The sequence below is a fragment of the Cricetulus griseus genome, chromosome 2, assembly GCF_003668045.3.
Source record: "Cricetulus griseus strain 17A/GY chromosome 2, alternate assembly CriGri-PICRH-1.0, whole genome shotgun sequence".
Taxonomy (NCBI): domain Eukaryota; kingdom Metazoa; phylum Chordata; class Mammalia; order Rodentia; family Cricetidae; genus Cricetulus; species Cricetulus griseus.
Genome location: NC_048595.1, coordinates 396,791,623 through 396,809,512, shown reverse-complemented (window position 1 = coordinate 396,809,512; position 17,890 = coordinate 396,791,623). Strand labels below are relative to the sequence as shown.

Genomic DNA, 17,890 nt, shown 5'->3' with positions numbered 1-17,890 from the left:
TGATAACCCCATTTACTAACGGGGAAGGAAACAAAGATTCAGGGGCAGAGGGATCTCTGAGTTTGAGACGAGCCTGGTCTACAAATTGAGTTTCAGGACAGCCAAAGCTACATTGGGAACCCCTGTCTCAAAAAAATAAAAATAAAAAAGTAGCTTGCTCAAGATCAAAGTCAACAAATAACATTATAGGGGTTGAAAAATACTCCCTTTATCTTCCTACCATCCCAGAGGATACTGAGAATTAAACTGAGGTAACATAGAAAAGTATAATTCAGGCTTTACTTGAAATGGAAGGAGCCTACATAAAGAAATTCAGACCTGGGCTGGAGATGGCTGAGTGTACAAGAGTGGGGAGCTGAGTTTTCATTTCCAACATCCTTGTAAAGCCTCAGGCATGGATGCAGTCACATGTTAGCCATGGGACTGTGAGGGAGCAGACTAGAAGCAGGTGCCCATGGAAGCCAGAAAAGGGCATCAGAGCCTTGCAACTGGAGTTACATGTGGTTGTGAGCCACCCCATGTGGGTGCTGGGACTCACATCCTGGTCCCCTTCAAGTTCAGCAAGTGCTCTAAACTGCTGAGTCATCTCTCTGGCCCTATTTAGAGTAGTTTTAAATATTTCTTCAGCTGAGGAGGAAATCTGTAATATGCCAACACGGGTGTCAGATTATGCAGTTTGGGGGCTTGGGGCTTCTGAAACCTCCGTAGCAGGTGGCAACTGTAGTAAACTGAAGTATTTATTTCTCCAGCCTAATCGCTCTATAGCAGAAGTGAGGCTGTGTGCCATGCCCTTCAGACAAGGATTTAGCTAGTCCTCTGTACTGGACCATTACCTTCTGTAGTAGTTTGAAAGTTATTGCCCCCATCATCTCATAAGGAGTGGCACTATTAGGAGGTGCGGCTTTGCTCGAGTCGGCATGGCCTTGTTGGAGGAAGTGTGTCACTGAGAGCAGGCTCTGAGGTTTCCTATGCTGAGTGTGCTGCTCAGTGTCTCAGATCATTTTCTGTTGCCTGCAAGACGTAGGACTCTTGGCTACTTCTCCAGCACCACATCTGCCCGCACGCTGCCATGCTCCCCACCATGATGATAACGGAATGAACCTCTGAAACTGTAGGCAGCCTCCCCAATGAAATGTTTTCTTTATGAGAATTGCTGTGGTCATGGTGTCTCTTCACAGCAATAGAAACCCTAAGACACCTTCTGACATGATGAGTACATTTTGTGAAGTACACCTGTGCCTCTGCGAGCCTCTCAGCCATCAGACCAGCGTAACCTGGTAATAAAATGTGTGGGTAAAGGAAGAGCTGACTTTAGGAGAGAAGGTAGCCCATCTTCCAGAGCTAAAGAGGGAGACATCCTAGCCCCCCCAGTACTGACTTTGTGTTCAAGAGGCCAAGCCATGAGCCGCCTTCTTTCTGCTCTGCATTCACCAGCAGGATCCTTGGACTCAAATCTTTCAAAACTCAATTCTAGATGGCTGTGGTGTCACACAGCTTTGAACAGCACTCGGGAGGCAGAGGCAGGCAGCCAATGATCCATAGTGAGACCCTATATCAAAACAAAACCCCCAAAATTCTACTAGGACAGGAGTCTAGGTCAGTGGTATAGCCTTGCCTGGCATGCCCTGGGGTCAATCCCTAACATGGTACCACAACCAAAAAAAAAAAAAAAAAAGTCATAACCACACACCCACACCCCACTGATTCTTCCAAAATGGCTAAAATCTACAAGCTGTGTGGTTGTTTGGATGCTAAATGTCTCCTTAGGCTTGTAGGCCTGAGCATTTACTCCCTAGTCAGTGGGGCTGCTTTGGAAGACTGGAATCTTTAGTGGCTGAAGGAAATGAGTCCTTGGATTTTTATGGTCTGGTCCCAGTTCTGTCGATTCGCAGGTTCCTGACTGTGAGATAGATAATGTGACAAGCTGTCCATGCTCCTGCCAGGATACCTCCCCTCCTAGAAGGACTGCATGCTTTCAAACTGTAAGCCAGAATAAGCAAGCCCCTCCCCCTTCAGTCACAGCATCAAAGACCATCCCTTGTATGTTGTACATCATGCCTGGCTGCAGAAATACACACCTGTGTGTTCAAATGCATCCCCATAATTGTCTAAGGGGATGTTTCCTTAGAGTCAGTAAGACAAAATGAAGCCAAGCCAGCAAGTGTAGAAACTTTTTATTTCCATTCCTTAAATGAATATGTATTTTTGGTTTGATATTCAAAATAGGACTTTGCAAAATCATCTCAGAAAATATGCATTTGTTTAGATACATACAAAACTGTAGCTTAAACCCTTCAATGGGCCCACCTAGACACACTCTCAGTAGGTACACGATGTCCATGGTTTTCTTTCAAGACCAGTGGAATTGCTTCTCTCTCTCTTTCTCTCTCTCTCTCAAGATTTTCTCTGTAGCCTAGAACTTACTCTGTAGACTAGGCTGTCCTAGAGCTCAGAAGTCCTATTGCCTCTGCTTCCCTACTGCTGGGATTACAGGCGTGCACCACCACACCTGGCTCAGGACCAGTGGAATCTGCCCCCAGGCCTTGCTGACTGCACTTACAGATTGCTTTCAGAGTCTCCCACATAGTGTACCAGTTTTCCCTAACCACAGTGGGCCCATTCACAGCCTAGAGTCTATTGTGTTTAGCAAAGTACATGTTAGATAAGAAACTAACCCAAGAATCCCAACTGTCGTGTGCAGTTCTGTGGTGACAATGGTATATCAGGTGCGCTTGTAAAAACTGAGTGCAGGGCAGCAGGAGTTGGTGGAACCCTGAACCAAAAGACAGCTGCTGGCCAGAGACACCAGCGCAGTGGAAGCCAGACCAGAGACTCAAAAGCAGCAAGGAGGTTCAGATTTCATTTGGGGGGGGGATTTACTGTGTTGGTCAGACACTGGATTTTCACTTAGCTGGTATTTATTTATTCGGCTTGCAAGCTATTAGTTTCCCCCTGGTTCATTATCAATGGCTAATCAAAGACCATTGGTCCCTTTGAAGGGGAGTTCAAAGCTGTTCTGATTTGGTGGGAAATAATACAGAAAACGGTTAAACAGAAGCCTGTGAGGATGAATTGGACTTCACCTCTCCCAGTTAGAATTTTACATCTAAAACTGAAGCCTTGAACCGTTGGAGCAGTCCAAGTCTCCTGACACCTCCCACTATTTCACAGCGTATCCATAGATGTGGGGCCGCACCAAAGTCCAGGACAGTGGAGCCTGGATATGCTGAAGCTTCAGCTTTGAGAAGCCAGCCTGTTCCAAGGTCTTCCAGCTCTCTCTCGTTAGATTGCATCCATCAAACAGAAGGTACCAGGCAGGATCCAGAACCTGTTGCCAGAAGTAGTTCCAGGTGGACCGCTCATCCGCCACATGCTCCATAAAGTAAAAAGCCCCTCCCTGAGAAAGAAAACACACAAACACACATTTTAAAGACACTGGTTTTGGGAAAACAGCTCTACAAGACGTGTGAAGCTTCAAATTTCAGTGGCCTGTGGCCAACTTTGAGAAGACACTGATAAGCTAGACTGGAGCACGGCATGATTTAGGTAATGGAGTTTGAATTTTGGTCACATTTTGTACAATGTTAGTTGGGCATAATAGCCCATGCCTGAAATCGCCACACCAGAGAGGCTAAGGCAGGGTGATCTGAAGTGACAGGCCCAGTCACAGTGGGACCCTGTCTTCAAACAGCTTTTCAAACTGAGCTGCCCAATCTAAGCAATAGACATACATTCTATGTGATCATAGAGAATTCATCATCACAGAAATGGAAAGTGCTTAGCATGGTCTACTCTGACCACGCTCATTCTCTCAACAGGGTTCTTTGTAGCAGAACAAACCTATAATTGCCCAACACTCAGGAAGCTGGGGCAGGGGGACTGCTGCAAGTTTGAGGCCAGCCTCGTTTACTATAGTTAGTTTAGGGCCAGTGTGGCTACATAGACACTGTCAGGCAACATAACCAATGTTATTAAGTTTTATTACTGCCACTGTTTTTATTTTATTTTTTTGAGACAGGGCCTTACTATGCAACTTCACTGGCCTTCAATTGCTATAGCCCAGACTGGCCTTAAAGTCTCAGAGATCCACTTGCTTCTGCCTCCTGACTGCCAGGGTTAAAGGAAATATGCCATCATGCCTGGCACATCACTGTTTTTAACCGAAGAGGGAACTGAGTAGTCCAAGGTAACAGTTTATAAGTGTCAGAAAGGAATTCTAAACCTCTGTATGTGACTCCAGAACTTTCTCAGCAACAATGTTTATTTTAGAAAGTGTAGAAAATGAATGTTTTAGAGACAAATCATGGTAGCATGTATCTATAATTCCAGCCCTTGGGAGGTGGCAGCAGGAAGATAAGAAGTTAGAAGTTGCTGGACAGCAGTGGCGAACACCTGTAATCCCAGCGCTCAGGAGGCAGAGGCAGGTGGATCTCTGTGAGTTTGAGGCCAGCCTGGTTACAGCATGAGTTCCAGGACACCCAGGGATACACAGGAAAAAAGTTCAAAGTCATTTTCAGCAACATAGTGAGTTTGAGGCCAATTTGGGCTACATGAGACCCTGTCTTAAAAACAAAAAAGGATTGGAGATATGACTCGGAGGTTGAGAGAGCTTGCTGTTCTTGCAGGGGACCCAGGTTCAGTTCCTGTACCCACATGAGGTGGTTCATAACCACCCGTAAGTCCAGTTCTGGGGATCCAATGTTCTCTGGCCTCTATGGGACCTGCACATATATGATGCATATGACTCAGGCATGCACAGATTTATAAATAGCTTTAAAATAAACAGAAAAAAGGGAAAGAGAAAACCAGCCACTATCCTACTACATGTAAATTGGCAATTTTTCCTAAAATTAAGTATGGACCACACATTGTTCATAACCTTTATTTTACTTTGTATCTGTTAGGCTTCTCCCAGTTTTCCCTGTAACAAGCATTAACATCCAAGTTTGAGAGCACCTTTAATAATTGCCAAACAGATATATTGTTAAAAAGTGGGGCTGAGTCAGTGGTGGGTGCCTTTTAAAACACCATGGTAGAAGGTGTTTTCAAATTGCCTTGTAGAAAAATTGGATCATGTTTACACTAGAACTAGTAAGGCTGTGGAAGTGCCTGTCTTCGTTAGGGTTTCTATTGCTGCCAGGAGACTCCTGCTTCCCATTTCTTCCCACTCCTCAGTCCTGGCGCTGGGCACAGGAAGAATCCCAGTGCCATGGGCCTATAAGATACTCTGTGTACCGGCTGACCTTGATCTCCTGTCTCTGCAGGCCCTGGGACTACAGGTGTGAGTGATGGGGCACCCAGATAATATAATCATATTGTAATAAAACAACTGATCATTAAGGGAAAACAAGCAGTTATTTCCATGAGCAAAACAAGAGTGGATATCAACAGACAGACTTAAAAGGAACCCAAATGATACAAGCTTTCTAGTAAAAGATTTTATATCTACTAAGAACATTACACGTGAGTGTTTTTTGTTTTGTTTCAGTTTTTGGTTTTTGGAGACAGGGTTTCTCTATGTAGCACTAGCTGTCCTGGAACTCACTCTGTAGACCAGGCTGACGGGTTGGCTTCTATAGACTCTTGTTCTCTCCTACCTCTCCCCCTCTCCCCCTCTCCCCCTCTCTCCCCCCTCTCCATCCCTCTCTCCCCCCTCTCCGTCCCTCTACTCCCTCTCCGTCCCTCTCCCTCTCCCCCCCCCTCTCTCACTCCCCTCTCTCTCTCTCTCTTCTCTCTCTCTCTCTCTCTCTCTCTCTCTCTCTCTCTCTCTCTCACTCTCCTTTTGGAGAAAGACTCCAAGTTTAAAGACTGTTGTCCACACACGTATGTAACACAAATAAATAAAAGACCCAGAGACTGATATTGGGGTTCAAGTTTCAAACTTCAAGCTGAAGTTCAGAAAAGCAAAGCAGCTAGCAACTAGTTCTCACCTCTAGCTCAGGCTGAAAGGACTGATCCACGCACGAGTTCTTCAAGTCTCAAACTGCTGCCTCTCCTCAGTGTGGCTGGAGAAGGAATGCCTCCCTGAATACTTACTCCTGTCTTACACACTTCCCTAATGTTGGGATTAAGGTGTGAGCTGTAATTCTCTTTTAGACTGATTCACTCTTGTGTGGATCTGGGTGGCCTTGGACCCAACAGAGATCCATTTCTTAATCCTGAGTCCTAGGATTAACGGTGTGTACCACCACCTCCTAGCTTCTCGCTGCTGGGATTAAAGGTGTGTGTCTGACTTCTATGGCTTGTGGCTGACTCTGCTTTCTGAACCCTCAGTCAAGCTTTAATAAATCATAAATAATACATCACTACACATATGTGTGCACACACATTCACACACCCACACACTAATTCCAGAACGGAGGAGTCAGAGACGGGCAGATCTCTGAGGCCCACTGGCCATTCAGCCTAGCTATTTGTTGAGTTCCAGCCAGTAAGATTCTGTCTCAAAAGCAAGGACTGCCCCTAAAAAGTGACATACCAGAAGTTGTCCTCTGACCACTCACTACACAAAGTCCTACACACGAGCATTCACATAGACATGAACACTCATACAAAAAGACCTTATCTGCTATCTGCTGAGTGGTGGTGGTGGTGCACGCCTTTAAATACAGCACTTGGGAGGCAGAGGCAGGTGGATCTCTGTGAGTTCAAGGCCAGCCTGGTCTACAGAGTGAGTTCCAGGACAGCCAGGACTGTTGCAGAGAAACCCTGTCTTGGGGGTGGGGGAAAAGTCTGCTAAATAAAACATGCCAGGTTTCTGTTACTTTTATATTTGTTGTTACTTCTACACAACTTTGCTTTGTAGTTGTTGGGTTTGGTTGTTTCAGGGTTCTGACCCCAGCTCTTATGTTTGTTGTATGAATCCTTCATGACTGAATTAACTACAGTCCCTCTTTCTGTTTAAAATATTCATTACGTTAATTTAGTCTGAGTGAAAACGTGTGTGTGTGTGTGTGTGTGTGTGTGTGTGTGTGTGTGTACACGCACACACATGTGTGTTCTCTCCTCCCACCACGTGGATCTCAGGGCAGCAGACTTGACTGCAGGTACCTTTACTGGCTGAGCTAGTTCACTGCCCCCCCCCCCACTCCGCTGTTTTTTCTGTTGTTGCTCCTTGACTTCTGAAACAGTCACAGATCACCCAGATTGGTCTAGAACTCACTACATAGCAAACTCACCATGGATCTAGCTGGTCCTCCTGCCTCCACCTCCCTAGAGCTGACATTACAGGTGTGTTCTACCACACCTCCCTTCTACTCTTATCCTTTAAAAAACCTTTTAATCCACTACCAACATGTTCCCAGGCACTGGTTGCAGCTTCTGGGAGCACAGCAGCTGTGAAGGAGAGCAGGGACCTATAGGAGGTGCTCCAGAGGCTGAACTGAGTTGTTAAGATTGTGTGATTTCATTCCTAATGCAAATGACATCCGGGGCAGCATTTCATCCTTAGGTTTTACTCAGCCAGCAATGGTGATATTGCCCTTAGGAGGACGTACACTTTGATTTTCATCTGCAGCCCGTGTAGGTGCACATTATTAGGCAGCCTCCGTGCGTTTCCTAGAAAAGAAAGAAACCTGCCCCCCCCTTTTTTTTGTCGGCCTCCTTCTCAAGCTATTCTGGTTCTGGCTACCCAAAGGTGGAGTTACGGGGAATTCAGAGTTTAGGGATATAGTTACCCCAAATTATACAGATAAGTTCAAGTAAAACATATGTTTAGGAATAGAAAACCAAATTTCCTAATAAAAATGAAAAACAAAAACATGTTATTTCCTCAAGCTAGGGCAGGAGATGGGCGGGAAAAGCAGAGAGACCAGTTGGTTTGGGTATGCCTGTGAATAATCCAGGAGTGGGGCGGGGCAGGACGGGGCATGGTGTGGCAAGGCATGGCAGGGCTGAGCAATCTCTGGATGGGTGTTAATCTGTGCAGGCACACAGCTGAAAACACTGGGGACACAGACTGTTGGGGAAAGTGAGCCAAGGAAGAGACCCTCAGTGTCTAAGGACAGCAAAGGGGTAGGAATGATGATGTCCTGATATGACAAGCAGCAATATTCTCACTGAAGAGCTAGACGTGGGCGGAGTGTAGTGGCACACGTCTTTAACCCAGTACTTGGGACAGGCAGTAGTGGCTCACACCTTTAATCTCAGTACTTGGCAGGCAGAGGCAAGCGGATCTCTGTGAGTTTAAGGCTAGCCTGGTCTACAGAGCAAGTTCCAGGACAGCAAGAGGTGTTATACAGAGAAAACTTGTTTGGGGAAAAAAAAAAAAAAAAAAAAAAACCAAGCAAACAAAAAACCAGTACTTGGGAGGCAGAGGTAGGCAGATCTCTGTGAGTTCGAGGCCAGCCTGGTCTACTTACAGAGTTTCAGACCAGCCTACCACTATTTACTGAGAATGAGACATGGTTTCAAAAAAAAAAAAAAAAAAAAAAAGTTAAACCCATTGCTGTGTAACTTGGGTCTTGGGTGCATTTCTTAATGTCTTTTCCAAAGCAAGGATCATAAGTACCTGCTGGTTCTATATCCACCTGTCCTTGCGCCACAGAGACGATAGGAACACAGCAGCTGTGAAGGAGAGCAGGGGCCTACAGGAGGCGCTCCAGGGACTGAACTGACACCCGGGGCAGCTTTTCATCCTTAGGTTTTTTGTTTTGTTTTGTGTTTTGTTTTTTTGAGACAGGGTTTCTCTGTGTAGCTTTGGAGCCTATCCTGGCACTCGTTCTGGAGACCAGGCTGGCCTTGAACTCAGAGATCCGCCTGCCTCTGCCTCCCGAGTACTGGGATTAAAGTCGTGCACCACCAATGCCCGGCTTCATCCTTAGGTTTTATTCAGCCAGCAATATTGCCCTTAGGAGGACTACACGGGCTCACGGAACATCCCTACGTGTTGCCAATTGAATGAGTTAGGACCACCTCCCTTCATGTTCAGCTTTGCTCTAAATAAACCCACTTAACCTGATAATCACAAGTATAAGGAATTTCTTTGGACTTTTAGAAAGGCACAAAGAATCAACCATTGCTTTTGCCCTCACCCAGTCCCATTTCTTGGAGGTAATAGGCATTACTGGTCATTCTATCTTTTGCATGAACATATTGTATTTCTTGGGCACTCTTCTCTTTCCTACTCAGCATAGATCACTCTTTTTGGAGGCTTGGGTTTTTTGTTTTTTGGGTTTTTTTTTTTTTTTGTCTTCTGTTTGGTTTAATTGTTTTCACTACTGTTGTTGTTGTTCCGTTTTGTTTTTTATAGTTTTACTATATAATTCAGACTGGCTTTGAGCTTGCTGCACATCGGGGCTTGCCTTCCTTCCCCCTAAGCCTCTGACACACTGACCATGGCTGGGTTTATGTGTGTGTACCACCACACCCAGCTCTTGAACTTTTTAATAGCTACAAAGTTCCTGACTATGTGACAATCTCCCCTCCACAGACAGGTTTTTTCCAGTTTCCACTAATGCAAATGTTCTTTTAATGACCTTGCGTAGCCCTGGCTGGCCTCGAACTCATAGAGATCAGCCTACCTCTATTTTCCCCAGTGCTGGCACTTGTAGTGTTTTTTAATTCAAGGGCATGAAGCCTTCAGCTTCTCCTAGGAGCTACTGTTACCAGATTTGACATCTGAGCAGTCTGCTGGCTGTTGCCTCTGCAGCAGTTTAGAAATTTATAAATTCTGATTTGTCAGCCCTTACCTATGTAATTCTCTGCCACTATTTTCTTAAAAAAAAAAAAAAGAAAGAAAGAAAAGAAAAAGAAAAAGAAACTTTCCTTGATAGTTTTTGCCTTTTAGTTTAGAATCCTCCTGAAATTGACAGGACCACCCTTGCTCGTGAGAGCTGCTATGAGCCAGTCCTCATCTGTCACTCACCGGCCTCAGAACTCGACACACCTCGCGCAGAATCTTCTCCTGGTTCTTCACTGAACACAGCACCAGGGTGCAGACCACCACGTCCACAGAGCCATCGGCCACTTGGTGCATGTTCTCGCCGGCCGCCACCACGAAGCGCTCGAACTGCAGCTGCCGGTTCTCTGAGACGCTCTTGTACAAGAACTTCTCGAAGTTGGGGTTGGGGTCGACACAGGTCACCCTGCACCCGGGGGGATAGAACTTGAAGTTGGCCCCGGTGCCACAGCCCACCTCCAGCAGTGACAGCTTCCCCGAGGGGCCCGCAAACTCCTGAAGGTTGCTAAAGAGCTCCTTCTTTTTGCTCGCCATCTGCTCGTTGTACATCACCGTGAACCGCGACAGGAAGTAGGGAAACCACATTTTGCATATCCAGTTCCACACTCCTAAAAGGTTGAGCAGATACATGGGAAATGCCAGGATGCCCACGATCAATCGGAGGACCAGGATAGCGAGCGTCATCGTGGTGGCCCAGTGGAGGAGAAAGGGCCTCGGCCAGGAACAGTCCCCTTGAGAAGCAGGGCGCAGGCTCCGGGCCAAACTCCAGAACCAATCAGGGAAGGAGGAGGAGCCGCCTAGCCCCAAAACAAAACAAAACCTCGATCTCCCTACCCCACCCTACCGAGAACTCAGGCAGAAGTTGGCACAGCTGGGTGCGTATTGGCCTAGGGCTGTCCACAGCATCTCCCTCGGAAGATTGCAGCCTTAATTCCGATCTGGTCCTGCCTGACCTTCCTTGGATCTCAAGGCTGCAGCAAGTTTCCTGCTGAGGTTGTGAGCAGTGTGTGTCCTTGCACCCCACCCACCCGGCTACCCACCCAAGTCTTTACTGAGAAGAGCACCCGGGGATATGTAGCTGCTGAGACCCCTGTATCCGAATTTAGTCTCCCTTTCTCTCTCCCCACTACACTCGGCACACGTCCTTTTTTTTTTTTTTTTAAATAAAGGAAGTGAAAGGGAACCTCGCCTAGTCTCAGTCAACAATTTCCCAAGTTCTCTTCTAAAGGGAGGCTATCATAAGTTAATAATTAATCAGAGGAATCTCTACTAAATCACTCTTAGACCCGCCTATCATTTAGAGTGCAATTGTCAGTCTTCACCTTTGTTATACTCGGTTATTATATAACAGCCAATGCAGAGTAAACTAGTGCTCAGAGGATTCACATTTGGAGCCGGTGGGTTTTATAAAATAGCTGTAAGCACCTATCTGGTTATTTGAGGGTTTTTTGTTTGTGTTTTGTTTTTGTTTTTGTTTTGACAAAGGCAGGGTCTCCTTAGCCCAAGCTGGCTTTGAAGTCTTGATCCTGTTTCAGCCTTTTTAAGTGTGGAGATCACAGGCCTCAGTCACAAAGCCCAGGCTGCATGGACTTCTTGAATTATTTGCTGAGTCATAAGCTTACAAGAAGATAATTTGCTACTTAATTGTTTGCTTCCATTTCTTATGTGCACTCTTACAGGTCTTCATGAAATTAAGTGAACTGTTGAAGCAATTCTAAGTGAAGCATGGAGCTTCTGATATGTGAATGGCAATAGCATCATAGACACAAACTAGAAGAATTGCAAAACTAATAAATAACACACACACTTCTGCAAATCAGATCAAGAACATTACTCCACAGGTTTCCGGATGAAGCAGAGTGAGGCATAGCCGCAGCATCCAGAGGAGAAAACTCACCCCCTAAAGCATAAGAGTGGCAGGGACTGGCTGAGCTGTGTTCTTTCTGGTCTTTCTTTTATTTGGTGGTGGATGTGGGTGGCACTAAGGACTGAGTCCAGGGCCTCATGCATGCCAGGCAAGTACTCAGTCAAGTATACAGTGACCTAGGAACCTGCCTCAACCTACCCCCAACCCCAGACCATAGAGTAGAGAGATCTGTCTCAAAACCAAAAATAAAACAACAAAACAAAAATATAACAACTATTCAATATGTGTGTGCTGGAGCATATGCAGTTTAATTTAATTTTAAATTTATTAATTTGGTTTTTCAGGACAGGGTTTCTCTGTGTAGCTCTGCCTGTTCTGAAATTTACTCTGTAGACCAAGCTGGCTCAGAACTCAGAGATCTGCCTAATTCTACCCCACAAGTGCTAGGATTAAAGGCACCATCACTGCCTAGCTTTTTTTTTTTTTTAATTGTGTGTGCACATGCGAAGCACCCAGGTAGAAGGACAAGTTTCAGCAGTGGAATCCACTTCTACCTTGCTGAGGAAGGGTCTCTTGTTTCCACAGCTGTGCGCAACACCCCAGGCCAGCTGGCCCGCTGACTTCTAGACAATTCTGTCTTTGCCTCTAGTCACTGTAGGAGTGCTGGAATTAAGGGTGTACACCAGGGCACTGGGTGCTTGGCTAGTGCTTTTTCGAACTGAGCCAGCCATGTGTTTTTTGTTTTTTGTTTTTTTGTTTTTGTTTTGTTTTTTTAAAGCAGCTGATGGATTCAGGGGCCAATTTATTGTTTCATTATTTGTCATACCCTACATTTGTTTATCTCATCACTTGTTGGTATATGATTGAATTATTTCCAGTTTGGAGCTATGAAAATTAAGCTATTATGAGGCTGGGCCTGGTGGCACACGTCTTTAATCTCAGGAGAGGTCGAGGCAGGTGGATCTTGAGTTCGAGGACAGTCTGTTCTACATAGTTCTATGCCAGCCAAGGATACACAGTGAGACCCTGTTTCTACCATTGTATGTGTGTGTTTGCTTTTGAGCACACCAACACACACCAAAACTGTTTCCTGTTGCTGTGATAAAACACCATGACCAAAACAACTTAGAGCATTTAATTGGCTTACAGTTCCAAAGGGGTAGAGTCCATGATGACTGAATGACAGCCTGGTGAGATTGAAGGTGTCATGGTGAAGCCTAAATCTCATTAATCTTATCAATAAAAATCAGGAGTCAGATATCAGGGTTAAAAACCCGAAAAATCAAAAGTAGGGGGGCAGCCACAGTCTCTTCCTGCCTCTCTGGTTCCTCTGACCAAAAAGACTGAAACCCTGTCTCAGCCCTGCCTTACCACTTCTGTCCTCTCTCTACAGTCCTCCACACCTCTATGGTCAGCTAGTGGCTGGCTTCAACCCTCTGACTCCAAGCAAACTTTGTCAGAACACAAACAAAATATCATAAAAATCATAGTGGCAGGAATGGCTAAGAACTCCCATCTGAAATTGCAAGCATGAAGACAGACCCTTGAAGTGAACCTCGGGGCCCACTGTAGACAGTTTTTTTCCCTCCTGGTCCCACTGCCGTTTAGCCCCAAATAAACACACGGATTTATATTAATTATAAACCGTTTGGCCGATGGCTCATGCTTCTTACTGGCTAGCTCTCTCTTAATTGTTAACACATAACTACTAATCTATGTATTTCTACTTGGTCTTATTTTACCGGAGAATGCCTGGACCCTGTTACACCTTCAGCAGCTACATGGCATCTCTCTGGCAGCTCCTCTCTGCCTTCCCTCCCCAAAATTCTCACCTGGTAGCCCCACCTATACTTCCTACCTGGCTACTGGTCAGTCCGTGTTTTAGTCATGAGCCAATATACAGAAGGACATCCCCGTCAGCCCACCCATAGTGACATACTTCCTTCAGTGAGGCCACAGTTCTCCCCCCAACCCCCCCAACCATGGTCTGTCCTGGAATTCGGTAGATTAGCCTGGAATTCTGTCTCCTGAGGCTGGGATTAAAGGTGTGAGGCTACACCTTCTAATCCTCCCTCAACAGATAGCAAATGGGGACTGTGTTCAAACACCTGAGACAGTACATGTGTGAAGGTCAGGTGACAAGTCCTGGAAGTCAGGTCTCTGGGCTCTCAGGACTGGCAGCAAGTGCCTTTACCTGCTGAGCCATCGTGCTATCCTACCCCTAATTGTATTGGTTTTTTGTTTTGTTTTTTTGAGACAGGGTCTCATGTAGCCTAGCTGACCTCAGGCATCATTGTATAGCTAAGGATGAGCTTGGACTCCATCTTCCTGCCTCTACCTCCTGAGTGCTGGGATTGCAGGCTCCTGTCACCATGCAAACTTTACACAGCAGTGGGTGCCAAATCTAGGCAGCAAGTGCTCTCCCAAATGAGCTAAAGATTTTTAGATTTAAGGAAGGGGGTGGATGTGGAGGGGAGTTTATTAATAGGAAAAAAGCCCAGGAAAAGAACAAGGCAGGGCCAAGGAGAGCCAAACTTAAATGTCTGAGTGGTTGCCATTTATGCAATTGGGGTAGACTGAACACCACCTGTCAAGGGTTGCTAAGAAACTTTTTTTTCTTTTCCTCTTTTTTTTTTTTTTTTTTTTTTTTTTTTTTTTGTAGACGACTCATGGAAAGAATTGTAACCTGTCTTAGTTACTTTTTGTTGCTGGCCATGACCAGGGATTTGTCAGGGGTTATTAATATTCCAGAGTATAAATCCATCATCATGGCACAATCACAATGGCAGGAGGCAGACATGGCACTGGAGCAGTAGCTGAGAGCTCGGATCTGATCCACAAGCACAAGGCAAAGGGGGGTGGAGAGAGAGCTAGTTCACTAGTAATGGTATAGAATTTTGAAACCTCAAAGACCACCCCTTACCCCCCCACCCCCCACTGCCCTATGACATACCTCCTCCAACAAGGCCATACCTCTTAATTCTTCTCAAACAGTTCCACTAACTGAGGCCCAAGCACTCAAACATATGAGTCTATGTGGGCCATTCGATTCCATTCTCACCACATAACCTGGTAAGATAAAACCACAGGAGAACCCTAGAGGTGGTGGTGCGAACCTTTAATCCCAGCACTCAGGAGGCAGATGCAGGCAAATCTTTGGGAGTTCAAGGCCAGCTAGGTTTAGAAGGCTACACAGAGAAACCCTGTCTCAAAAAACAAAACAAACAAGCAAACACCCCCTCCCCCAAAAAAAAACTCCAAAAGTGGAGATAGAGATGTTGGTAACTAAACTTTGTTTTGTTTTTGAGAGGTGGGAAGGAAGGCTAACTATGTATCCCTGGCTGTCCTGGAACTTACTCTGTAGACCAAGATCCACCTGCCGCTGCCTCCACTATGCTGGGATTAAAGGTGTGTGCAACTACAACTGGCTGGTAGCTGAATTTTTTTTTAAGATTTATTTATTTATTTATTTATTATTTATTTATTTATTTATTATGTATACAGTGTTCTGTCTGCATGTATGCCTGCTGACCAGAAGAGGGCACCAGATCTCATTATACATGGTTGTGAGCCACCATGTGGTTGCTGGGAAATTAACTCAGCAGTCAATGCTGCCACTCCCTATGGGAGTCATTTTCTTTCAAACCTCCACAGTTGTTCATGAATATGTTGCTTAATTTTCAGATTTGGGGGAAATGTCTGGTTTTCTTTCTAGGTGTGTTCTGGTTCATTCATTGTAGGAAATTTACTTGATCTAAGATTTGTGTGTGATATACCATGTAGTAAGAGCCGTATGGACTTGGGAAGAACCTTTGTGTGTCTGTTCTATGTGTATCACTTCCTTTTACTTGTGCTCTTCAGGGCCCCTACTCACCTTTGAGCTCTGCCATGTCTATTGTTAAGAAAGAGCAAGATATTAAAGTCCCCTATTATAGGGGTATGTAGTGACAGGGTACTCATCTGGCATTGAAAGGCCCTGGCTGGGTCTCCAGCACTGCCTGAAAGAGTAACAACAACAGAAATGAAGCCAGGCAACAGCCCCTTCTTTCCAGCCATTAGTGTATGCTTTGGAAACTTGATTCTGGGAGCATAAATACTTATGTCTTCTTGATAATCTGGTCCCTTTATCACTAAATAAGGACTGTGTTATCTGTGACAAGTTTTTACTTAAAGTCCATTTTGCAAAATATAACTCCACATAGTCATTTTTGGTTAAATTTATCTGACATGTTAAAGCTAAGGTATATTATAGTTGGCTTTCTTTCTTTCTTTCGTTTTTGTTTTTGTTTTTGTTTTTGTTTTTTTGCTTTGAGACAGGATTTCTTTGTGTAGCCTGGGCTGTCCTGGAACTCACTCTGTAGACCAGGCTGGCCTCAAACTCAAAGATCTACCTGCCTCTATCTCCTGAGTGCTGGGATTAAAGGCATGTTCTACAAATGCCCAGCTCTAGAGCAACTCTTATAAAGGAAAGAATTTAATTGGGGCTGATTTATGTTTCAGAGATTTAGTCCATTATCATCACGGGGGAAGCATGGTGGCATGCAGGCAGATGTAGTACGCGGAAGGAGCCTATATATGGATCATCAGGCAGCAGGAAGAGAGTGAGCCACTGGGCTGGCTTGAGCTTTTGAAACCTCAAAGCCCACTCCCAGTGACACACTCCAATAAGGCCACATGTCCCAATCTTTTCAAATAATGCCACTCCCTGTGAGCCTATGGGGGCATTTTCATTCAAAATGGAACTTACTGTTGCTTTAGAAATTTTTAAGATCTACTTTTAATTGTATTGTGTGTGTTTGTGTGTGTGTGTGTGTGTGTGTGTGTGTGTGTGTGTGTGTGTGTATGCACACATGTGTGTAAAGGTGCTCAAAGAGGCCAGAGGCAGCAGATCCTCGTGGAGCTAAAGTTACAGGTGGCTGTGGGCCACCTGACAGGAGTGTTGGAACCCGATTCGGTTCCCCTGCAGGAGTAGTATGTGCTCTTAACCACTTAGCCATCTCTCCAACCCACTACTACCCTTCTGCTGGCTGTTTTCTGATTCTTCCTTATTTCTGTCTTCCTGAGTGATTTGACATACTTACCTTGGCAGGAGAGATTCTCTGTAGAGCGGGTGTCCCTCCCTCTGGCTGTTCAAACAATGGGCCCCAAGGAATTGCAGTTTCTGGTGCTTTCCGAGGAAGATCTTGTCTCCCAGGAAGAGACTGCACACAGTGCTGTCAACTGCTTGGTCACTGTGCAGGATGGGCTGGGCCACTGGTGGGCAGGGCCACATCTTGATGAGGACTTCTTAGTTAAGTATGACTTTTTCTCTCTGTTTAAACCCAAACCTGAGGTCAGGACCCCGAAGATGGACTTAGTCATCTTGGGCTCTTTGTTCCTCTCCCTAGTGTGGCTGAACAACCTACATTTCCTTCCTCTACTTTTCACTATGACATCTCTTTAGTTAGCCTCGCTTGGGAAGGCTGCAGGTCCAGGCGTTGACACTGAAAACTCCACAACAGTTTGCTTTGATTCTTTACTTTGTACTCTTCTGTAGGTCCCAGGGATCATAGGCAGGTTGTCAGAGTCTTGGCAGCAAGTGCAAACACCTGCTGAGCCATCTCACTGGCTCTCTGTTATAGATTTATTTTTATTTATTTATTTATTTATTTATTTATTTATTTATTTTTTAGTAAAACAATGATGTGCAGCCTGGTGGCAGCCTTTAATCCCAGCACTGGGGAAGCAGAGGAAGGTGGATCTCTGTGAGTTCAAGGCCAGCCAGGTCTACAGGGTGAGTTCCAGGACAGCCAGAGCTACATAGAGAAACCCTGTCTCAAAAAACCAACCAAATAAAACCATGATGTGGACATGAAACATTTTATAGCTATAAATTCTAACTTAATATACAAAAACCACTATATATTTAAGCCCTACCTTTACTTATATGTTAGGGCATTAATATTATGATTTATGTCTTTAAGATACAATGCCTGGTGTAGTGGTCCATGCCTCGTGATCCCAGCAGTCGGGAGGCCAAGGCAGGAGGATCATCAGGTCAAGGCCAGACTGGGGTCCATAACACCCCATCTCAACAATGGCAAAACATTATGTAATGCATAATTGTAGATAATTGTCCCTAGTCATTTGCTTATTTTTGAGACAGAGTTTTGCTATGTAGCCAGACAAGTCTTATATTCCCAATCCTCCTGCCTTAGCATCTCAAGTGCTGGGAGTATAGGCATGGGCCACTATGCCCAGCTGCAGTGATTTTATACCGATTGAAGTTGGTGTGTGTGTGTGTCTGTGTCTGTTGTGAAATTCCAGGATCTTGGATTTGTCTGTGTACTTAACCTTTTCCAGTG

At 45.2% G+C, this 17,890-nt stretch overlaps 1 protein-coding gene across 1 annotated transcript; it reads right to left on the bottom strand.

The window, feature by feature from the left end:
- Nucleotides 1-2,158: 2,158 nt before the first annotated feature.
- On the bottom strand, nt 2,159-10,424 carry Mettl7a (methyltransferase like 7A). Its single transcript, XM_027396575.2, has 2 exons — nt 9,866-10,424; nt 2,159-3,397 (listed from the first exon to the last, which is right to left on the bottom strand). Exons 1-2 carry the CDS (start codon nt 10,361-10,363, stop codon nt 3,161-3,163), a joined length of 735 nt encoding a protein of 244 aa, XP_027252376.1. The 5' UTR covers nt 10,364-10,424; the 3' UTR covers nt 2,159-3,160.
- Between the last annotated feature and the right edge of the window lie 7,466 nt (nt 10,425-17,890).